Source organism: Lates calcarifer, linkage group LG5 (assembly GCF_001640805.2).
Source record: "Lates calcarifer isolate ASB-BC8 linkage group LG5, TLL_Latcal_v3, whole genome shotgun sequence".
Taxonomy (NCBI): domain Eukaryota; kingdom Metazoa; phylum Chordata; class Actinopteri; family Centropomidae; genus Lates; species Lates calcarifer.
Genome location: NC_066837.1, coordinates 5211449 through 5226352, shown reverse-complemented (window position 1 = coordinate 5226352; position 14904 = coordinate 5211449). Strand labels below are relative to the sequence as shown.

At 41.1% G+C, this 14904-nt stretch overlaps 1 protein-coding gene across 2 annotated transcripts; it reads left to right on the top strand.

The window, feature by feature from the left end:
* The first annotated feature begins 2648 nt into the window (after positions 1–2648).
* LOC108901170 (axin-1) lies at positions 2649–14835 on the top strand. Of its 2 annotated transcripts, none has more exons than XM_051070497.1 (13): positions 2649–2835; positions 3792–4482; positions 6117–6310; positions 6430–6585; positions 7313–7447; positions 7614–7710; positions 8063–8200; positions 8875–9265; positions 9631–9808; positions 9915–10088; positions 10738–11037; positions 11166–11315; positions 11598–14835. In XM_051070497.1, the coding sequence occupies exons 2-13, from the start codon at positions 3862–3864 to the stop codon at positions 11722–11724; spliced, it is 2661 nt and encodes an 886-aa protein (XP_050926454.1). In that variant the 5' UTR covers positions 2649–2835; positions 3792–3861; the 3' UTR covers positions 11725–14835. The 2 variants fall into 2 exon arrangements, with proteins under 2 accessions (XP_050926454.1, XP_018558106.1); XM_018702590.2 differs by having other exon boundaries at positions 9912–10088.
* The last annotated feature ends 69 nt before the right edge of the window (positions 14836–14904 follow it).

The following is a 14904-nucleotide window of genomic DNA, read 5'->3' as shown; positions in this document are numbered from 1 at the left end:
TTTTACTGCAGTATTTTCACATTTTCTAATTTACTCTGACATTAAAGCAAATTTAGATGTAAATATAAATTTGATTGTTTACGATTCCAACTAGGCAATCTCCATCTGCTCATGAAGATCATGTGATATGCTCAAAAACTCCTGAATAACCACTAAATTGACATTCTAGTAAGATTGTTTTCTCATTTATTTATTTGGGAGACCATTTCACATGATAAAAACACATATGAGCACATGTTATTATCATAGTATTTCTCATGTAAAATTTAAGCATCACATATGAAAATACCTGTTTCATATATAATGCATGTGGAATAGTAAATAGTGATGAGGCTCAAGTGGTTTTGGGACAATCCGTGTGAAAATATGAATTTCACGTGTTTTTGGCAAGAAATATGTTGAATCTATTGTAATATTGAGAGAAAATAAGAGTCTAATCTCTCTCTCTCTCTCTCTCTCTCTCTCTCTCTCTCTCTCTCTTCTCTCTTTCTCTCTCTCTTTCTCTTTCCTTCCCTCTCTCTCTCCTTCTCTCTCCCTCTCTCTCGCATACAAACCGGTGGCAGCTCGGTGCTCCTGACTGACTGACAGCCCGGCGGAGGGGAGTGACAAGCGGGATGTTCAGGTGGCGGCTGTGGCGGCGCACTCTCTCTGTCCTGTCAGTCACTCTGCTGGTGGATATGGGTTCCTTTAACTGAACACCTGTTCAGAGGTAAGAAATCCGAGGTGAGGCGACTCAATGTTTTGTTTCAGTGTTTCTCACGAGAACATGTGGGCTGCCTCGGGTTTGTCTCGCATTGAGACCGGCTGATGCCTGCCTGGAGCAAAGTAAGCTGCACCTGGTCATGCTGTCTGTGGTGATGCTCCTATATTTGTCTCTTCTATTTTATTTCTTTATTTTTCAACTAAAATGCATCCTGCCTTTTCCTTCATCTTTATATGTGTGGAACTTGCGCTTTGTCATGAGTCCTATTTTTCATTAGAGTATATTTAAAAAGATAACGTTTATATGGTAATTCATTTTATTTTGTCAAATTATGTAATGACCTGTTGTTGTCGATGGGGGCGGTGTTGCTTGATTTTTTTTCGCTATCTTTACATAGAACTGCGACAGATAGAACCGATTTGATCAATAAAATCTGTTTGATATCAATGTGTTTGACGCGCCCCCAGTGGTGGACAGTAATTCAGTACATTTACTCAAGTACAGTGCGTGATTAAAAATATCATGGTACTTGTGCTTTACTTAAATAGGTTAATTTTATACCACTGTATATTTCTGCCCCATTATTAATTATATGTTATACTCCAGTACGTTTATTGACTGCCACAGTTACTCGTTATTAAAAAAAAACCATATATTACACTGCTTACATGTTAATGTGTCAGTAATAATAATCCGATAATATAATATATAATAATGAAACACTGATGTATGCCAATCTGCCAGAAGGGTAATTTTGATAAGTGCATTTGCTATATTTCTTATGTAATTTAATTTAATTTAGTAAAACTTTTAAAGCAAGACTTTTCCTTGTGACAAAGTATTTTGTAGTAAGTATTTTTTTTAATTTACTATTATTATTATTATTATTATTATTATTATCTCTTATCTACTTCATCCACTGCAGACTATGGTTACTAAAAGAACTTAGATACATTCTATTACAAATTAATAAATGTGTTTAGGACTCCAACCAACTAGATCCTAAGTTTTCATTTCTTTAAATATTGCAAACTTTAGATTTACTATTAATGCTATGCCACTGCTCATGCAAGCACTGTCTTTCTAATTACACTGTCAGTGTAATGTTACTTCAGCTCAGTAAGCTGTAATTTTACTAAAGTAAAATTTGAATGCAGACCTTCTACCCATAATGGTGTTTTCATTAATTGTGATATTGCTAACTTAACTTATACAAAGAATCTAAAGATTTCTACCAGTACATTATAGTACATTTACTCAACTTCTGTGCTCAAGTACAATTCTGAGGCACTTGTACTGTTTGTATTTATACCGCAGTGTATCTTGGAGGAAATATTGTACTATCTAGCCAGTTATTTTTTTGCTTAATGATTTAGTCTATGAAACCTTAATAAAACTGTCAAAACATTTTGCTGAGCTGCAGGAGACATCTTCAAAAAAACTCACATGTGCAGTTTACAGTAATGTATGATTTTTTTTTTAAAGCAGCAAATATCTGACATCTTCACTATTTTTGGCTCAACTGAAATGACTGAAACTAGTAATCCAGTATCAAAATAGTTGCAGATTACTTTTTTGCTGACTAATCAGTTAGTGTTTCATCCCTAAATTTACCTGCAAAGTGAAACGTCAAAAAAATTGCTGAACAAAAAAATAGTCGCAAACTCTTTTTTCTGACTATTCGATTAATCGAGAGTAATATGCCTGCAAAGTGAGTACTTTTACTTTCATATTCCTTGTACGTGCTCATAATACCTATGTACTTTTGTTGAAGTAAAATTGAATGCAGATCTATCCGTAATAGTGTTTTCGTTAATCGTGATATTGCTAACTTAACTTATACAAACAATCTAAATATTTCTTCCATCGCTGCTGAGACGCTTTGTGTGTCGCTTCTATCCGTTGCAGATCTATAAACGTGCTACACACCGCACAGCGTCGGCGCGCACGCACGTATTCTCTCGCTCCGTATTATTGAAACCAGCCACCATGGGGAGTTAAGGGCAAGACGACGGGTTATTTTCGTTAATATTTAATATTAGGAAAGCTATCCATATGCTGCGTTTTGGAGCACACAGTTCGCGCCAGTATCCCCAATGCAGCGGATTACGGGGAACGGGCTTTCAGAGACGGTAGGACGGACACTTTTGGGGAAAACACGGGACGTTAACGTACCTAGCTAAGCTAGCCCAGCTAGCACGCTAACCAAAACTAGCTGGCACTGCAGCCAGCAGAGTGGAAAACGTGCCCTCGCTTTCTTGTTTTGTTTGATCTTAAATCGGCTGATTTCTCGGGGTTAATCAGTTGGAAAGTTGGCGTTGCTTCTGTACGAGTTTGCTTCGCACGAATAAATGTACAAAGTTCGCCTGTGTGGAAGTGTTTTGCATGCAGGCCCGTCTTGTGTGGTTGTAGAGTTTGTTTCTGTACCCATCCCCCACCGTCTTTGCAGGCCAAGATGAATGAGATTCTCACTTTAAAGCACTGGCATTGGTGGTGGCATTGCTACAAGGCTAGCTAGCTATCTTAGCTCGTTAACATTTGTTGGTTATTTAGAAAATTGTGTTTTAATTGCGCCAAGTGTGAGCTTTGTTTTGACAGCTGCTGTCGCTGGATTTTAATGTAGCTGTTAAACTAACGACAAAAACTTACTGGTGAACTTCAGTTTGAAGATTTACGCACACAGAATTAAATTGTTGTTGTTCAGACTGGGGTCTCAGCTGGTATTTGCAAGTAGCCGATGGCAATAATAACTTTTAATTGTAAAATGTATCAGTTAGCAAGCTTACGTGCTAATTTAAGACGGCGTTATTTATATTTAGTTTTGTGATATAATTTTTTTCATTGTCAGCTACATTTGTCTCCTGCTCTGTTTTGTTTTAATGTATCTGTTTTGTTCTTCGTTTCATTTTTGTTGCTTAGTTATATATATGTGTGTGTGTGTGTGTGTGTGTGTGTGCATTAGTGGTCTGAAACAGTGAAGGGAGTGAGAGATGAGTCAGTCGGTTCTTATCATCTCAGTAATAATGTTTATTTCCTTTGTGTGAACTCCCACTGCTTCATCTAACCGCTTTTCTTGTTTCCATTGCAGGGTGAATTGTTTGCCAGCAGAATCATTGCTCGGGGCGAAGATCTGACCTCTGCCTTGTGCAATCAGAGACATGAGTGTTGTCAGAGAATTACATGGGATTGGGTACAGGGGTGGTGGTGGGGTTGTGGCCTCTCTGAGCGGCCCAACCCACTTTACTGAGGATGCGCCGCGACCCCCAGTTCCTGGTGAGGAGGGGTCTGATGTGGACCCCCCAGTCCAGTCAGCTAACACCCGTCCGAACGCCCTTTCCCAAACCCTCGGCTATCCCCCGTCATCCTCATTATCTAAAATGGGGGATTCATCAAGTTACACACCCTCCTCATCGTCTGCGACTCCACGTCGCCCTGATCTGGACTTGGGGTATGAACCTGAGGGCTCGGCTTCACCAACTCCACCTTACCTGAAGTGGGCTGAGTCACTTCACTCACTCCTAGATGACCAGGAAGGCATCCAGCTGTTCCGAAACTTCCTGTGCCAGGAAGGGTGTGCAGACCTTCTGGACTTCTGGTTTGCCTGCTCGGGGTTCAGGAAGACCAGCCAAGAGAAGAGGGCAAAGCTGGCCAAGGCTATCTACAGGAAGTACATTGTAGACGGAAGTGGGATTGTCTCCAGGCAGATCAAAGCAGCCACCAAGAGCTTCATCAGAGACTGTGTGGGAAGGCCGCATCCAGACCCTGCTATGTTTGAACAGGTATTTAAGACACTGATTTCATGTTTGTAAAGGTTCCAGTGGAGGATGTTATAGAGGTCTCTCAGACTATATTTTGCCAGTCGCAGTTGTTTAAAATTGTCAGGTTCAGCCAGGCTAAAGGTTTGAAAATTCAGGCTGTTAAGTTGTCAGCCAGTGGAAAGCAGCGTTGCTGTGCAGACTGGCAGAATACAGCAACTAAACCTGAACTATGTCGGTTGGCAAGATCATGTATGGCACCCAGAAAGTACCACAATTGGCTTTGACAGCAGCTGTCTTTGTCTGCAGCCTGGTGCTGAGAACTTCCTCTTTTTTCCCCCACAGCAAAACAGAGAGCATCTGCTCTTCTCCACAACATGCATTTATAGGCCAAGTGTTATTGGTTTATGCTAATAAACCCATTTTAGCCCAGTTGTATGTCAAGTTTTACTTCCACATTTGAGGAACTTGAACAGCCACATCTGCTTTCATTTGAACTGGTGTCGCTGGACTTTGAACGAGGCCAGAATTTGTAGAGAGCATATCTGTTGAAGAACGTGTCAAATGTTGATTAATGATATAGTCGGCTTGCGTACATATTAATTTTCTATGGAAAATTCATAACATTAATTGGAAGACACAGTCATAAATAGTCTGCAATTAATTACTTATGTGCTGTTTCACGTAAGAGATTTTTTTAAGGAGCTTAGGAACTCAGACTGCACCCAGGCTTCTGCTGCTGAGATGCAGTTGTAGTACCTGAGAACCTCGAGAGGTTTCTTGGTTCTCAAACGTTTTCATGTGGTCGTAAAGGGCTGCTATGGCTTTGTGGTAAAATTCAGATGGTATTTTACAATATATCTCAGTAAAAGGATGCAGTTTTATGTTCCACACACTTCAAAGTCACTGATGTTAATATTTTATTGGGTTTTTCTTCTTTAGTAAGTAAACCACAATAAAGAACCAAACCAAGTTTTAGTTTCAGGTTTTTCGCTCACCCACCTGTGCCCTCTTTCACTCCTTTGATTCTTTACTCTCTTTTGATACGGCATGGGTCCTCTGAGACTGTTATCACACATCTTGTTAGCACAGGCTCGAATCTCCGACTATAGTGCCTCACATATCACATCTTAATAACAAAATTACTCAGAATGAGATTACATAATTACCCCAGTGAACCAAACAAAGCTAGTTTCAGTTTTAGTTTTATCTGCAGCCAACCTTTCCCAGCACTCTCTTGCTTCCTTTTCTAATGCTTTTTTAAAACAAGATTCTAGCAGTCAGTTAAATGTTGGTAAAGTTCTTTCCATAATTAGAATACAGGTTCACCAAAGCAAAATGGCATCTGATTTGCCATCAAACCTATTTAGGAGATTGTGTAATGTATGTTGACCCTTTCACAATGAACACCAGTGTGGGGTGATTATTGTGGCTTGTGTTTACACTTAATTGTAAATGCTAAGCAGCATAGCAATTGTGTTCAGACTAAGTCAAGAGCAAAGTTAAGACCATTAGTCTTTGCCTCAGCCTGAAAAGACAATGTTTCATTGACGAGATGGTTCACTGATTTGGTTATTAGAAATTATGTGGAGTGATCATTGCATAGGTTTTGTACCAAATGTGAGTCCAGATATGTGACCACTGTTTGTTTGCTCCAGGCCCAGACTGAGATCCAGGCCATGATGGAGGAGAACACTTACCCTTTGTTCCTCAAGTCGGATCTGTACCTGGAGTACACACGGACAGGAGGAGAGAGCCCCAAACCTAACCCCAGTGATCAGAGTCCTTCATCGGGGCCAGCCAAGCCTGTGCCTGGGTATTTACCCACTCTCGCTGAGGATGAGGAGTGGAGGTGAGAGGAGCTTTAGACTTTGTGTCACTTTTCTGACTCACTGAGTGCAACACTGACCAAAACTTAAAACATTTTCATAACTTGTGAAATATTTAAATGAATGCATCTGATGATCTTAGGTGTGGGGCAGGAGGAGTGAGGGAGGTGGAGGAAGAAAAAGATGAGGAGGAGTGTGGAGACACACCAGCTGGCAGGCTGACTCACAGCCTGCTGATGCAGACAGTACCGCAGAGAGCCACGGCCAGCAGGAGGAGGCAGGACAGCAGGGAGTACAGGTGTGTGTGTCTGTGTGTGGACATGCGTGTGTGTCCGTGTGTCTTGTCTCTCAAGGTTCTTGAACTCACAGGGAAGACAGTGATGTCTAAGACTTTATTTCCCATCACATTTCTGTTATTTTGAAATATTTTTACACTAGTACTGGAACATTTCATTGGTCATTTAGACAATATTGGTGGTGATATTTTTCCTTTTAGTTTTAATGTCATGTCTTGTCCACACCAGTGGAGTTCACTCATTTTACCATAAATGTGAATTTTGGTGCAAATAAAGTCTCATAAACACTTCTCCATTTCCATATCTGCTATTAGCTGTTGATTTTTTAAAATACATTTTTAATCTGTGTCAAACACTTCCAAAGTGCATGACCATATTTCATGATAGGAAAACTCTTGATTTTTTACTTTAACCTTTTTTGTTAGCTCGTTACATCTATTATGTATGAATAAGTATTATCTGAATATTTAAGAAAATATTTAATACAGTATCAGTAAGTTAGATAAAACTAGCAAGAAATCAAACCACCTGAACTAGAAGCAACTGAACATTAAGAGTCCTGAGACATGTCCTGGTCATACACTGTGTTTTAATGTCATGGAAAAAGACCCTGGAAATTCATGGATTGCTCCGGCATTATGCTGACCTTGGCCTGTATGTAAATGAATATGTACATGCATCAACATTTTAATGTGAGCTCACTACATAAAAATCTCTATGCATCCTCAGACCATGGAGGGAGCCGGTAAACCCGTACTACGCAAACATGGGCTACGCTCGAGCTCCAGCCACCAGTGCCAACGACAGTGAGCAGCAGAGCATGTCGAGTGATGCAGACACACTGTCGCTGACCGACAGCAGTGTGTGAGTACACACAGATCTACCCGGAATTACTACACACATTCATTACTTCATTCACTCCTTGTTACAGGATGTTAATGTGCTTAATAACAGTAATGTGCCTCAATAGTCATTAATGAGCTGTTAAGTTTTCTGTTTGATGGTTGTTTGTCTGTGTCTGTCTGTGCAGAGATGGTATTCCTCCATACAGATATCGGAAGCAGCATCGTAAAGAGATGCATGAAAGTGCCAAAGCCAATGGACGTGTGCCCCTACCTCATATACCTGTGAGTTAAACAGACATTATTCATTTGGCCCCATGTCTACATGCACAGCTGTATTCACGTAAACGAACATGAAGCTGTAATAATTACTGCAGCAGACAATAATAAATAGCTATAGGTGGGTTACCTTGTCAAGCAGTTGTGTTACATTGATATTGACTGAGATAAACAAATAACTGAGTTTTCAGAATATTTTCTTTATCTAAATCACAGTGCTCTTTTTTTGTGCCATTTAATGATTATGACCTTACACGTGTCAGTTACATGTTAATATAAGTTGCCATTTAAATTTTAGAGCAGCAGACGTGTGTAAAAATTCAAGGCTTCTAATTTTCGTTCATGTGTCTGTATGCAGCGCACGTACCGCATGCCAAAGGACATCCACGTAGAGCCTGAGAGGTTTGCAGCGGAGCTCATCAGCAGGCTGGAGACGGTTCTCAGAGAGAGAGAGGCTCAGGAAAGGCTCGAAGAGAGGCTGAAGAGAGTACGACTGGTGAGTGTGTAACTGTGTTTGTGCGTCTCATGGTATGATCGAGGTTTTTATTTTGTGAGTTAACCTGCCGGTCATTCCTTTTTGTTTACAGTGTTGATGTTGTTTCTTCAAAAATTCTTGAATTTTGAGTGAAATTCACATTGAGAACTTCAGCAGTTTTATATTTTTAATAACGACAAACTGCTGTATGGTCAGCTGCTCACAGTGAGTTCAGCGTAGTGGAGACACACTCCATTTTGTAACTGAACTGTGGCCAGGATGCACACTTTTTATTTCTTTGACAGTGTGGCAATCTGATGTTTTCACATCTCAGATTATCAAAATCAGGTGCATTGCAAAAGCAGAATGACAAAAAACAGTGATATTCAAAGTATTACACCCGATATTCAGCCAACTCATAAAATTCTGATATGGGTACGTCTTACTTTATTGATGTTGGTTTGCCAAACTGATCTTTATCCACCACTAAGATAAATAAAACCTTCAAGTACTTAAAAAATAAAATAATAACAATAATAATAATAACATTTTGTGTGAAATTTCCCAGAACATACAAGTTTGATTCAGGCATTTTTTTTTCTTTTTTCTCAGTTTTTGTGTTTGTGCATTCACACTGGTTTATACAATGTTGATGTCCAGTTAAAGATAAATTATTTGTCTCATTTTCCCATCAGGAAGAAGAGGGGGACGATGCTGACATCTCCATGACAACCTCCATGTCTTCTCATAGTATACCACTCCCCCTTCCATCGTTCCCACCTCTCTACGGTGCCCGTTATTCAGAGACCACTGCTAACACGGCAACAGTTGCCACTTACGGCGGCCTGGTTGCCATGGAGGATTCCCACGATGACGACCCGGAGTCTATTTTGGATGAACATGTATCGCGCGTGATGAAAACACCGGGCTGCCAGTCGCCGGGAGCAACCAACAGCACCTTAGGAGGAGGAGGGGGTCGACACACTCCTCCCAAATCATCACGCTCACCTGACGGGGGGATCGGACCGCCTCATTACCCCCCACATCGAGGGGGAAGTCACAGTCTGCCTGCTGCCGGGGTCAAAGGTAAGAGGCTGTTGAGGGGAAGGAGGAGAGGGGGGTTGAAAGGCTGAAATGCAGGGAGAGTAAACTCCCAAACACACATGATGAGCATCAATGCAATTTTCTGTGTGAAATAGCCTGACAGCCTGACAGTGCTGGTGGCCATTACTGTTCTCAGCGTTGATGTTCAAGAAAATCCACACTGGAAATCCTGTTCCAAATTTTGTACAAAGACCTTGAGAAGCCACAGTCCTAGCTATATAAAGAATGAATAAGACGTGTCCAGTGGGTGCTGTGGGTGTCAAATGAAGCTGCAGCAGCGGCGTTTTTTGTCTGCTGAAGAGAGGCTAGTATGTCACTAACGGATCTCGCCCTGATCTCTGTGTCAGGTATACATCACCACAAGCAGCTGTACCACCACAGAGGAAGAGAAGGACAGGAGGAGGTGGGCTCTAGGTCTCAGTCCAACTTCTTGTGGAACGGAGACCCAGCCGGCCAGTATGCAGGGAGAAGTCGTAACTATGCTGATGGGGCTGGAGCCAGCACGCTTGAGGGGATGGGTTACAGGTAAGTCAGTGTGGTTGTATGAGCTGATACTTATTAGGTCTGACATTTACTCTGACCATCTCAATGTGTGTGTATGTGTGTGTGTTACCTGTTCATCCTGCAGTAGTAAAGGCAGCACGCTATCACGGCGAGGTTGTAAGAAGACTTCAGAGACGTCAGGCAAAGGTGATGAGAGTGGGCGTGGTCTGGAGACCCAGGTGCCACTGGAGGATCTGGAGAGAAACCAGAAGATCCTGCAGTGGATGATGGAAGGAGATAGGCAAAGGAAGAGCTCTCATGGGTGAGTCTTACTCATGTATAACAAAAAAATACATTCCTTGTGATCAAGTATATTCATGTTTAGTATTTTTATCAAAACATCTACCAGATGTAGAGCAACGCTAGCATTCATTTAGAGTGGGGTTTGTGTCCATCTGATGAATATAAGCCCCCAGTATTCACTCACCTTTTAGTTTGTTTTGGCTGCCAGCTCCTGAGGGAAATCTCCAGCTCTTTAGCTGCTAAAGCTCTTGACTTTGTTGGTCTGCTATTGGGTACGGAGCAGGTTGGTATCAAGCATTTTGCTGAAAAAATTAGACTCAGAGTGCTGAGAGTGAAAACCTAAACAGCTGCAGTTGGCTAGTCTCTGCACCAAATGTCACAAAAAACACTTAAACCACATCTCCACCTGTGCCTGCCAAAAATGTTTTGGCTTTACCTTATCATGAAGATATTCTTTGTGTATGGTGCTTTGTCTACCACATTATCAGTTACTTTTCCTTCAGAAAACAAGATTGAGTGGAATCATATCATCTAGCTGTGTAAGAAATTAATCTAAATGCTTTGCTTCTTGAGCTGGAAGCAAGTTTCAGTGAGTGCGACACATTCTTCTGCATATTTTTAGTTGAATCCTGACATTCATCCTCTCTCCCTCCATGTCGTTTCTCCAGCGGCAGCACCAGTAGCTCCAGGAGGACGGGAACCAGCAGCGAGTCGCCACGTCCAACTTCAGTGGAGCGACCTGGAGCTGTGCACCCCTGGGTCTCCGCCCAGCTGCGCAACAACCCCTCCTCGGTGTCCGCCGCCATCTCTGGCTCATCGTCCACCCAGGTCCAGCCCTCGCACCCTTTCATCCAGGACCCAGCTATGCCCCCCAACCCGGCTCCCAACCCCCTTACCCAGCTGGAGGAGGCTAGGAGGAGGCTGGAGGAGGAGAGGAGGAGGAATGCATTACAGCAGGCCAAGCCTAGGTGAGATGTCAAGTTGGCTTTATGTACATAGGCTAAAATAACATTTTGCCACAGGTCTGTAACCTGTGTGTCTTATTTGTGTATGGTTCTTATTCAAGTGTTCTGACATGCGTCTTGTTCTCTTTAAGGCATAAGTCTGGTAAGCGCCAGGTGTGTGAGAACATGACGGTCGCATACTACTTCTGTGGAGAACCGATCCCATATAGAACATCAGTTAAAGGTCGTGTGGTGACTTTGGGCCAGTTCAAGGAACTGCTTACCAAAAAGGGCCACTACAGGTGAGAATATCTGATGCATATATTTGAAATTCACAGTGTTTCATAGTCATAGTGTTTCATATGGTAATGTTGGTAACTTTATATCTGTTTGGGCTCCTCTGCCAGTCAGCAAGGTGTAGTTAAGGTCCATACGCTAGTGCAAATTGATAGTTGTGTACTGTCTATGCTGTTTATACTGCCCACCCTAATTGTAAATAACAAGTATATACAACTGCAGAAATTTAATTTGGCCCCTTGGGTATGTATATAAATGTAGTTGACATGTCTGTTTTTTCTGTGCAGGTTCTACTTCAAGAAAGTGAGTGACGAGTTTGACTGTGGTGTAGTGTTCGAGGAAGTTCGCGACGATGACGCCATCTTGCCTATCTTCGAGGAGAAGATCATCGGGAAGGTGGAAAAGGTTGACTGAAATTTGGGAACAGGAAGACGAAACAGAATCGCAAAAAAAATCATTTGAGAAGAGGAGATTGGAAGAGAACATTCGGGTTGGATTGAAATACAGCTGTGAGAAAAACAAACGAAAGAAAGTAGAAAGATGGAAGGAGCGACATGTGTCAGAAGGGAGATTGCTCTGCATGGTAGAAGCTCAAGTATTAAGGAGGCAGTTATTATTATGGAATATCTGGATATCTGCGTCAGCGCCTGGATCAAACCCACATCAAGCGAAGAAGCTTGGCCAGATGAAACCGTAACGGAGGAAAGGAACATAAATTATTTCACCTGTCTCGTCTCGACTGTGGATATCAGAGGAGGGCTGTTAAAATCTGATGTCTGACCAGTCTTCCACTTCCACTGCGATGGATGGAAAAGGGTGAGGGGACTGCTGGAAGGAGAGAGGATCAAGTAGTCTTCCACTTCTGCTCTGGAGGAGTCTGTCCTCCGCAGACCATTAACGATGCTGCTACATTACCACGGAAACTCTTCAATCGGTGCTCGGGACAGTAAAGAAAGCAGTTTTGTTCCATTCGGGAGTCTTGCTGCCTTTTGCTGTCTCTGTTCCTCATCAGCTGGTGACAAGGGGAGAGGACAGAGGATTTTGGGGAGTGGAACTTTTCACCTGCTTCTCCTCTCATTGACTTCATGGCCTCAAACACAAGAGAAACTTTCTCACCCTTGATTCCTAGATGTCACGTAGTGATTTCTCACATCAACATGTTCAGACAACAGTTCTCTACATAACTTGTTTACCAAAGCTACATATTTTTGATAAAACAAGTATCCTAGCTACTTGTTTTCATTTTATTTGAATCGTTTATGTACAAGGCAGGTACTATTACTTACTAATGCAGCCTAATTTTGTCATATCTCAACTTAATTTTGTATTATTGTGTATGTTTTGAAGCTAGTTCATTAGTCATTTCAGGGCAGCCGTTTTGTTTTTTTTCCTCTCAACCACATCCACACACCTCAGTTCTGTACTGTTTACCTTTTTTTGCGACTGCAGTTCTGTTCTCCTGCGCGATACATTTTAATCATAGGATATATTTTTTTCCCACCCTCAAAAATTCTCATGAAAAAGCGGAGAGCACAGTAAACGTGCACCATCTTTGACCACAGTATCCGTTGTTTTTAAACATGTCACACTGTCTCCTCGTGTATCTCGTAACTTTTTTTTCTATATCGAGAGCCTGTGTACGTAACTCCGAGCTCACTCTACATGCCTGCCTGCCTGCGTGCCTGGCCAGTGCCATTACTATCTAGAATGCTTATTCTGAAGCGTGTTGGTGAGTGTGGAAGCCCGTGTCGGTCGTGTTTTGTCTGAACTCAGCCAAAGAGCATATCGTACGTCCCATATGCCTACATGCGTGTGTCAGTGCAGTCCAAGTCCACAAGTATCAAATGTATTTTTTCATCATGAGCAGAAGGGAATCTCTTATTCCTCTTGCAGATTCTCAAACTTCAGACATTGTAGCTTAACATTGAGTTTAAAATCTGGAGCTTATCTTAGGGGAAGAGTTTGAACAATTTGGGAAATGCGACTATTGCGTTTTCTTGCTAGGAGTTAGGTGAGGAAATTGATACTGCTTTTAAATCTATACAGCAAATATGAAGCCCACATCAAGCAGTTGGTTAGCTTTTGTTCAGATTAAACAAACTATGACTGCAGCTAATGATTGTTTTTATTTATCAATTTGATCTGACAGTTATTCTAATTATTCCCAATTAATTGTTTGGTCTATAAAATTACACTTTACCACACTTTACTGAAGCCGAATACAACCTGTAAGAATTGCTTGTTTTGTTGAACAAACAGTTTTATGTCATTTAAGAGAAATAAAGCAGCAAATTGTCATAATTTAGAAACTGGAACATGTTAATTTGTGCACTTTAAAGGTGCAGGTAGGCAGATTTTGTTACGTTTGGATAGAGCTTGGCTCGCTGTTTCCCCCTGTTTCCAACTGGCTGCTGGCTGCTGGCTGGCTGCAGATTCATATTTAATAAGCAGACATGAAATTGGTTTTGGATCTTCTCATTTAACTCTAAGGAAAGCAAAAACATTAATTTCCAAAAGTGTTGAATCCTTCCTTTAAACGTCTCACATCACTGGAGTACAGCAGCGAGGCCTCAGGGCCAGAACATCTTAACACCTCAGTGCACACTGCGCTGACAACACACCAGCTATGTAAGCTGAATGTAATCTTACTTTTTTTTTAAACTTGTACCTGCTATATCCTCAAAGGAAGTTCCTTCATTTGTCATATCATCATGCCTGAGTGTACCTTCAGTATTGATCTCCAACTGTTGGCCTGACTGAGTGATTTGTGTTATCTCCACTGGTAGTTAACTGAATGTGTTTGTCAAACAAAGGGGGTCCTACAGAAGGTCTTGCAGGAATGTCAAATACAATTTGTCCTGGGGTTTCTCCCCAGTAAGGGAAACATAGGATCGTAAAACATATTTGTCCTTACTTCAACCCATTTTGCCTTCAATATGAAATTTAAAATTTAGATATGTATTTGTTTATTAAAAAATGTAATTTTAATAATCACCAAGCATGTTCTTTATAAGGAATGTTTTCCTGATGAGTTGAATTATCTATTTTGTTTTAATGTTTATGTGCGAACTGCTACAGCCCTCTGATATATTTTATGTTTTGTTAGAAAGAATGCCCAGGGACAGTTTAATGACAACATTTGTAAACAGTTGTTTCTTGTGATTATGATTTGATGAACAAAAGAAACAACAGCGTCTGTCGTGTTGTCGATTTGTGTGAAACACAGTGCCTTTATCATGTTATCTTTCAAAAATGTTTATTGAACCAATCCATGCTTTTATTGTTAAGTTTTTATTTCTCAGTCAGTCCCATCATATTTTTAGCCGCAGTAATGCTTGCTCACTTCTGTTCTGATAGACTCTTTGCTGTAAATATGTACATTATCATTTCATACGTGTCTTCAGACCTGCACCACATGTCCATGGTGTTTCTGTTTTTCAAAGGTAAACACCAAGATGTCACTGTGCTGGTTCCACTTGTACATTTCTTTTAAAAAGGTACTTCATAATAAAGATGTTGAATAAACCCCTCCTCGCATCTATTTTTTCAGGTGTTGACCTACTTTTCTTTATTAATTTACTTGTCTTACTCACT